The following is a 9585-nucleotide window of genomic DNA, read 5'->3' as shown; positions in this document are numbered from 1 at the left end:
ATATTAGGTTTTAAAATTTCTTGACTGTCGTGTTCACAGAAACATAGACACATTCCAGAAGAACTCGGGATACTTTACTTTCTCGTCATCATTATCCTAATTTTCTTTTGGCTTTATATAATCAAGATTATATATCATTCAGAAGAATATTTTTTTCAATTTTTCAGTTTTTTCTATAGAGATATTTAAGAATTAAAAAATAATAGTACAACATTTCTTAAAGACTCTAGAATCAAAAAAATTCTAAAATCAAGTTTGAAAGAATAGGATTAAAGAAATAATAGTTTTTTCAGATTTTGTTTTACAAGAAATGCTTTTTGAAGAATCAGGAAGGATTTGGCTTTGTATGATTTTATGTTATAGCACTTTTCTTTTTAAATAGATACAAAAAAAAGAACCTTCCAGAATGAAGTGTGGAGAAAATAAGGTATTGTATTTTTTATTAAATGTTGTTGGGTTTTTAGACTAAAAGATATGGTTCAAAGACGAATTTTCTAGAATAAAATGTAGAAGGATTTTTGTAATTATCCTAATCTAATTTATTAACAGTTTTTCATTATGCTGGCATCTTCTTCTCTGGTTATAATTTTCTTTATTTTTCTTCTTGTCTTAGATGAAACACAGTAATCACGCTTATCGTATATATCAGCTTATTGTCTATTCTTTTTCAAATAACTTATCTCAACAGCACTGAAAAGCAAATATTACAGATACAACCTTTGATAATCTGCAATGAAAATGCATTTACAGTAACATAACATGATATGTAATCTGAACAGTTTGGATTTTACACAGCAGACACCTTTTGTTTCTTACTGTAATAATTCAGTTTGTTCCATCAGGTTAAGTTAATAATTGTCATAGTTTTCTAGTTCTAGTCTAGTTCAAGGTCTTCACAGAGAGATAGACGATATCATACCACACCTTAACCTTGGAAATATCTATAGGGACTTTAATAAGACGTTCCACAACTGTATCAAGTTGACAACACTTGTAGGGACAAATTATGAAAAAGGAGAAAATATTAGGCTCAAGCATTTATTGTGAAATGTACATGTTGCTGATATTCAATTGGAAATTTTTGTAATTAAAGCAAAACATTTATCATGGTGTCAATTATTGAAATGTATGAGACATTACAGAGTAACAACAGACAGTATATCATATATATTCAGATAAAAACAAAACTATGCCTCTCTTAGAACAATACAGATGCATAAAAAAATCATATATAACATAAAACAACAAAAACCACAAAAGTGACCTTAAATAGAACTTAACAATAAATAAAGGTTTTATTCATTTAAAGATGTAATGGAACAGATCAACTGTTCATTCCACAGTACAAAACAAAACAACAGTGTGCAACGGTAACGTGTCTTTTTGTTTGTTTTGTAACATGCTTTTATAATTAGTGACTTCAAAGTGCAGGTTACAACTGCTGACCAGAGTGTGTCAGGCACAGTGACATTTACTGACAATCAGGTCGTTGAAGGGCGTCAGCTTCAGTCTCCCCCTGCTGTCGTAATGCATGAGGACCATGCCCTCGTATGCTGAAGGGACGCAGCAGGGCCGATGCATCCCTCCTCTGGTCATCTGGCTCAGCCGAGATTTCACCTGCGTGTGCATGCTGGCTGGCTTGTAGTTGTGGGGGCAGGAGCCATCACAGAAATGCATCAAGTACTCGGCCGGGGCCACGACCCAGTCTGACCAGCCGATGTCCTTAAAGGACACGCTCACAGTCTTGCGGCAGCACCATCCTCGCTCGTCACAGGCGTCTTCGTTGTTGGAGCGAGGCAGTCTTTTTCGGCCTGCTGGTTTGGGCTGCATGAGGGTTACTTCCACAGAGAAGGTTGGATTTGCTCTGACGACGAGTCTTTTGCCCATTACCACTGCCACGTCTACAACCAGCGACTGACCACCGTCGTTCTTCCTCCATTTGTCCACCTCGGGGCTGATATCAAACGTCAGATCTTGAGTGCTTGAGACATTACCATGGACGAGAGCTTCTATGTGGGTCCATGCTGAGTTCATGGGCTTCTTCCCGTTGACTTTGACTCGAATCTCTTGTCCTACCTCAGGCAGAGCTGATGTGGGTTTTTCTAAGATCTGCCTGGAAATCTTCAGCACAGCCCGAGTGAGCGCCAATTCCGTCTGGATATTTGGGTTCTTCTTGAAAACTGCTCGGAACCGCTGTAGTTGTTGACCCACGTGATTTCTCCTCCAAAGCACTTCTCCGGCCTCCACTAAAAAGACAAAGACAATCTGGAGTGAGGCATGGAACAAGAGACAATGAGAAACTCTTTTCTTTAGCATTGGTTATCTTATGATTTGGTGATTGCTTATTGATGACATTAATCATTGAATTTGTATGTAAGTGCAGCAGACTCTGCAAGGTGTGCCTGTCATGCTGTCATGCATATGATTTCTAAAAGCTCAGAGGAATGTGTTTGCTTTGTTGACATGACTCCTTGATCGTTACGGGTGCTATTTCCAACATATTTTACATATGTTCAAACTCGTCACAGATTGTTTCCATGAAGTCAGATGATTCCTATCTCGAGCTAAAACTTTAACTATATGGACACATTTACAGTATAGTATTCATAATAAGTCAAGTCCAGCTACATCTGCAGCAGTGTCTCAATCTCAGATCGATCCTTTAAATGTTAAATAAATGTCCTGATGATCTCACCTGTAGCTGGAAAGAGGACGGTCGACATGGCGGAATACCGGGTTTCCCTCATCGGCAGGCTGGAATTTCCTCCCAGCTCCCTCATTTTTTCCCTGTACAGCCGATACATCTTCCTCAACTCCTCATCTGAGGCCTTTTCAGTCAGTGTGGGCTCCCTCTCCATACCCAAGGAGCTCAGGATCCCTGTCTTCACCGCCTCCAGAAGTAGGGCCCTCTGGCTGTCCTCCCTGCCCACATTAGGTGCGCCTGCGTGGGTTGTGTGAGGCCGACCATCCCCTGAGCTACAGAGGGAGAGGAGAGGCAGCGTGCAATAGAGGAGACAGTGGAGCGACAGCATGACGAGCCAGTCAGGTAGGTTTTCTTTCTGCTGCTCAGTGAATGTGGTTTGTCTATGTGATGAATGAAATTCTTGACATGCTTTTATTTATAGAGCTTCTGGCTTGCCACACCCCTGCTTGGTCAGGTGAACAACACTCCTCTGATGGGCTCAGTAAGGACTGCTTGTCATGATGGTGCAATGTTGAGTAGCATTGTGGGTAACAACTGTACTTATGAAATACAGACAGTTGCCGCTTCTTTCAAGTAGAAAGGGAACTGTCAGGAAATTATGCATTTAAAGTTTATGAGATTAATAACAATTTTTAATGTTGCAACACAAACAGAATAATACTCAACACAAGGCGTCCAAATGATAAAGTGTAACATGTTTTAAAAATGAGAAATTCTACAGTTTTTATACACAAGTAATGCATTAGGGAGTAAAAATAGAAGGAGCCAGAAGCTGACACATAATACTTGCTGGAATAGGTTTGATTACATCATAAGTACACTGTGTGCACCTCTGTGGGCTATGTCACCACGATTGTCCACTTAATCAAATAAATGAGCAGATGTCTTACAGTGACCACTTCTGCAGAGGAACAATGGGCCATTACTGTATAACCCCCTGAGTTAATAATGATAATGTGATAATGCGAGGGTTTATTGAGCTCCATAATGCTCTGAGATGATTTTGTGGTACTTCATTTGAGTAGCTAAGTTATTATTAAGATTTGAAAAAAGGATTGGAACGCTTCCTCACAGTTCCTTTTATTTTTATTCCTCTCTTTTCTCCATTTCATATTTTCACTGATTGAAAAACTTCCTTCTTTCCTTCCTTCCTTCCTATTAGCATTTTTTTCTATACCTTCCTTCCATCCTTGTTTCCTTCTTTCTTTCTTTCTTTCTTTCTTGCAGTCTTCATTACTTTCTCCCTGTGCCATCTTCCAGCAACAAAACTAAACATTTCTTCAGTACTTCATACTCGTGCACATTTCACTTTGAAATGATAACTATGACTTGTAATTGAAAGGTTGTTTGATGATGTAAAAGTTCTGAGAATTCTGAGTGCTGACACAGTGTGGTTGGCAAGTTTCCTGCTAAAGATTAAGATCTGACATGGCAGCAGGTTGCAATGAAGACATACACTAAGCAAACAGAGACAGTGTGTGTGTGTGTGTGTGTGTGTGTGTGTGTGTGTGTGTGTGTGTGTGTGTGTGTGTGTGTGTGTGTGTGTGTGTGTGTGTGTGTGTGTATACGTGTATTTGCTTCGGAGCAAATCAGGGAATCAACCAGGAACAACCTTAAACCACCCTAGTGGAAGGGGGGTAGAGGTGAGTGTGTTTCAAACCTGATGTAATGAACTAACCAAACTGGAACACAAACACTCTGAGTGAAATAGACTTAAAACAGATAAGAAAAGACATTTGATCTCCAGGGATACACGAACGTGCAGCATTCCCTCACTTCCCCAGAGCTATAAAGAGCTAAATGCAGAGCCACTGCTGTTACCGCACAGTTATCATATTATGTGAGAGTCCTCTGACTTCTGTACTTCAAACTGTAACCAGGGTCAGTCCACGACATGAGAACAGAATATGCTGTAGTTTCTCCACCCAGCGCCGTGAGCCTCTGTGTCACTGACCTCATTCCTTTCACCTGAGGGCTTTTCCGATTGCATTGAAGATGGAGTTTCAGTGCAGGTTTCACAGTGAGATGACTGCTGGTGCTCTTTCTACAAATGATGACATCACAAGTGTAACATTCTCTCTGTGTTGAGGCAATACTTGACATGAAAAGTTAACAGTACAGCGAGTTAAAGTTTATTAATGCCCACATAAAATGGACAAACACATTTTCAAAAACAAAAATAGTCTATTTTAAGTCTAGAAATATATATTTGTTATGGGAATCCATTTCGTTGGGCAATAATTTGCTAGTGATTATATTAAAATATGAATAGAAAAAACTATACAAAAGGAAAATGAGCAGAATTAAATAATCATGTGCCCTCTGATATTCTAGCATTGTCCTTGATTAATCTAAAATCGGGGGAGTCGACTTTGCGAGGGCACTTTCCTCTACATTTAAATCTTGGAAATAACGAGGGAGGAGTGTTACGTCAGAGTGACATGACAGTTTGAATAATACCAACCTGTGTGACTCACTCTACACCTTTCACACACTCTCAATTGTGGAAGTCCAGGCACAGCAGATTGTGTCATCACCTGAGTGAGCTGAGAAATGTACACACTCCACAGCCTCAGATACATTAAGGCACACGTGCACTACATGTAATCACTGACAACTTCAAGCCAGAAAATACTGTCCTTCCTCCTGATTCATGGAAGTAACATGATTTGACATGACATTTTATTACTTACAGGCAAACAGATACAGGATCAGACACACAGGAGTGATTCCCTGATAATAGCCCAGACTCTGGATTTGACACATCACACTCTCATTTCTGCCCAGGAACAGAAGTGAAAGTTTCCGGGCACCTGGCAGTAACATGTCCACATCCACTCAAATTCATAGAATTTGTTTAGAATTTAGAGTCTTGGTGCAACTTGTGATGTATAGATGGATGGGTGACTTTAAACTCCATAGATATAAAGCTACTGCAGGTGGGAGGGGAGGGGGATGCAAAAGCAGAAGAAGAAGAAGAAGAGGAAGAGGAAGAAGCTGCTGTTGGGTGAAAACCCTGTATTTCCGTTATTGGGACTTTTCAAACTTTCAGATGATTAGCTGAGGAAGGAATTAAATGTATTAGAGGAAAGAGGAAGCAAGGTGTTCAGAATAGACAAGAGGAAAGAAAGAAAGAAAGAAAGAAAGAAAGAAAGAAAGAAAGAAAGAAAGAAAGATAGATAGATAGATAGATAGATAGATAGATAGATAGATAGATAGATAGATAGACAGACAGACAGACAGACAGACAGACAGACAGACAGACAGACAGACAGATAGATAGATAGATAGATAGATAGATAGATAGATAGATAGATAGATAGATAGATAGATAGATAGATGCTTCCATGTTCACTATTGTGTTTGTTATTATTTACTTATTTACTTATTCATCTACTCACTCGCCCATTTCAGTCTAGTTTCAGTCCAGTTTCTAAGGCCTCTGCAATGACATGGTTACTTTTGGAGTCAACACATGTATACATGACTCCGTTGCGCCCTCTAGTGGAGCTAAACTCAGCGTACACAGTTTTAAGAGCTCTATTTGAATCCCGAGTGGTGATGGTGAAACGTGTTACAATCATTATTCCACACCTTTTTATCTAAGCTGAGGAAGCATCACTTTCACCAGAGTAGTTTCCTCCAAGCTCCTTTAAGATCCATTTCCTTTATTTCTTGGAATTTTCACCCCCACAATAAAATAGAAACAGAGAAAGGGGAGTTGACTTTTTTTTGTTTGCCTCTCAGTCGGACAGATAAGAGAGGTTTTTAGAGACTAACAGAGACCCACAGGCAACATGAGTACTGTTAAAAGATGAGGAAGAAGAGGGACTCTCATGCTTCACTGCTTCTGCTAATGAGCCTGGATCATTTGAAGATGACCTCCCCTGGATCACATGGAGAGCATGAAAAGAGGACAAAACACAGCATTTTTAGTCCAAACTTTTTCTAGCCCCAAACATGAGGCCATCCTTATAAAGAGAGGAATACAACGAAGGACAAAAGTAGGCAGAGATGGGACCAAGTCATTGCTTTGCAAGTCAAAAGTGAGTCTCAAGTCCTAAGCAAAAGTAACCTAATAATTTGTATTTGCCACCGACCTCCTTCTCTCAGCTCATAAAGTCTGACACCATAGAACAATACTGACCATGAAGTCACAATGATTTACTATCTCATATCATGCAAAGAGTTCAAATACAGCAGCTCACATAATGTCTCAACATTTCCTTGTAAGATCATGAGGTAAGTTAACTATGCACTTTGGTTTGGTTTATGGTGGTGGTTCTCAAACTGTGTGACAGGTCTGCAGACAAGAATAGTCTAGGATCTTGTAGAGTAAAGTAATAGATAAGGAATGAGTAAATCCAAGATCCTGGATCACTTGGGAAGCATGAAAGGAAGTCAAACTCAGAGTTTCCAGTCTTTGCCATCCTTCAACACTGTTCCAAAATTCAGCTATAAGTAAGTTTCAATAGGACTATGGTGTATTACAATTCTAATGTTTAGAATCATTATAAAGAAATCTGGTATTGTTAAGTGCTTCTCTCACCAGCTCCTCATTCCACTTTTTGAAATTTGAGTGTTTCCTTGATAATATGGAGATTTTCGCATGAGATAAATTCAACATTTGGTGGTGTTCAGACTCCATTATGGGTCAGAACCTGCTATTGTAGTGAGCTTTGCCAATTTATGTCTGCAAGCCATGATACATGATTATCTGTAACAAAACTATAAACTGTAACAGATAGCCAAAACAATATTTATCTGACTGCTTAGATGTTGAATGTGTCTAAGCTGTTATCACAGAAACAGAGAACAAGGCAGGATTGACACTCTCCGGCTCGCATCAAGCGACATGTGACAGCCCAGGACAAGACACTAAGCACTGTTGTATGGATTCAACATCAGGGTACCACTGACTGTCAGGCACAGATCAATCACTCTGCGATTCAGCTTGAAAGCAAAGCTGTATTGTTCTCCTTCCTCTGCTCCTCCAGGCAAACACTGGGTTAGTTTACATAATGGCAGAGGTTTAGATTAACTGCATTTGACTGAACTTTACAGCCAAGGACTCTGCGTGTAACACAACATGTGGACCAACACATGGACGACACATGGTTAGAAGCATGTATAGGTCACTCATTAATACTTAAGTGCTATGGGAAGTAACTATGTAAGGTATTGTAAATAATTTAGTTATTTTATTAGTTATAAGATGCTTGTAGTTACATTTTCATTCTGTGCTGCTTTTATATTTTACTTCATTAAAATGTATTGCCTGGCTGCAGTTACTGATCACTTTGCACTAAGCATTTCATGTATTCTTTCATTAAGACCTTCACAAAGGGCAACATCTCTAATTTCTTGTTTGTTCTTGTGTGTTATTGTAACATCATTTTAAAACCAGTATGGCGTGCAGTGAAATTCTTTTACACTTGCACCTTATAGAGAATAAGGAAAATAACAAGGTAACAAGGAAAAATTACCAAAAAATTGGGAACAGTATACAATACAAATGTATTTCTGAATTTGTAATGCACAGGAACAAATATACTATTTACACAAGGTACAATCTATTCCATTTTTGGCGGTATGCTTCATTGATCAATAATAATAATAAATCTGCCATATGGATCTTTTTTTAAGATATTGTATTCATTCTTTTATTTCAAACTCAACAAATATGGAGATACAATGTTGCTCACACATGGTGAACAGAGTGAGTACAATTATACTGTTAATTCACTTTAATTAAAAGTTGCATTGCAGGCTGTGTCAAAAACAGGGGCAGACTTTTTTATTAGGGACCTCAACTAAGGGTCCCCCAATAGCTGTACACACAGTTATGTTTGCTTTAAAAATAGATATAAAACAAATATTGTATTATAACTTGGAGAGAAATATATCCAAACTCTATCCAAAAATTTCCAGGAGACTAAAATACAGAATTTTCTAACCAAACTTATGTGAATTTACTTCAACTACACAGAGACCAGAAAACATTAAAGTGACCCAATTGCCAGGTGAACCTAGGGACCCCAAATCACTAAATCCACCGTGGTCAGTAATAGAATAAAGATGCTTCAATGTCTTACTCTTTGCTTCAGAACTTACTTAAGAATTGTATGTCTCTTTGCTTCAGAGACGTCGAAACAATCGATCACGTGTCACTTGATCGATCACATGTCACGTATCAATTAAGTGGGTGGAGTTGGAGCCATAGGTGTCTCCCCAATCCAGGGAGGATTTGGGAGATCAGGTGATCAGCTGATTGAATTGACCGTCTTTTCGGGGACGGTCGGTAGGAGGAGGAAGAGGAAGAGGAAGAAGAAGAAGAAGAGGAGGAGGAGGTAGGGGATCAGTGAGTGGATGGAGCAGCGAGGAAGAGGAAGAGTCCGTGCACCCGTGGAGAGGAGAGGATGGAGCTCAGTATGGGCTGACTGAACTGAACGCGGGAGAGCCGTTTATTGTGTTCAAGGATGGATGAGCCGAATATTCTGAGGCGCCGAGGTCTACAGGTAAATAAATGGCGGTTTGGTGTGTTTGTAGTAACAACTAGCGGTCTTCATGTTGTCCTTTGCTCACTAACGCGATGGATGATGTGTTGATGAGCCATTACAGCGAGTACAGGCTTTACTCCCCGGGGGGGGTTCCTTGTTGGGAATTCGCTCCCGTTGCCCTCCTTGAATTGAATTATAGACATCTTCCCCTGGAGCATCAACCTGATTATTGCACGAAATCGTTTGTTGATGATGTGTAGCCTATTGATCCTTCCTCTGCTTATATTAAGAGAAGGCGGCGGCACTGTCATGAGTACAAGAATAAGCTTCATGTTAGCAACTGATGAATGGAAGATTCAAGATGTCAACGTAGAAATCGGA

General features: G+C 39.4%; 1 protein-coding gene across 1 annotated transcript; it reads right to left on the bottom strand.

Moving 5' to 3' along the window:
- Window positions 1-647: 647 nt before the first annotated feature.
- Window positions 648-3032, bottom strand: gdf15 (Growth differentiation factor-15). The gene is made up of 2 exons (XM_076144439.1): window positions 2696-3032; window positions 648-2246 (listed from the first exon to the last, which is right to left on the bottom strand). The coding sequence occupies exons 1-2, from the start codon at window positions 3030-3032 to the stop codon at window positions 1456-1458; spliced, it is 1128 nt and encodes a 375-aa protein (XP_076000554.1). The 3' UTR covers window positions 648-1455.
- Between the last annotated feature and the right edge of the window lie 6553 nt (window positions 3033-9585).

Source organism: Genypterus blacodes, unplaced genomic scaffold (genome assembly GCF_046128005.1).
Source record: "Genypterus blacodes isolate CSIRO-AG114 ecotype Tasmania unplaced genomic scaffold, CSIRO-AGI_Gbla_v1 ptg000029l_1, whole genome shotgun sequence".
Classification (NCBI taxonomy): Eukaryota; Metazoa; Chordata; class Actinopteri; order Ophidiiformes; family Ophidiidae; genus Genypterus; species Genypterus blacodes.
This window is presented reverse-complemented; position numbering and strand designations above follow the sequence as displayed.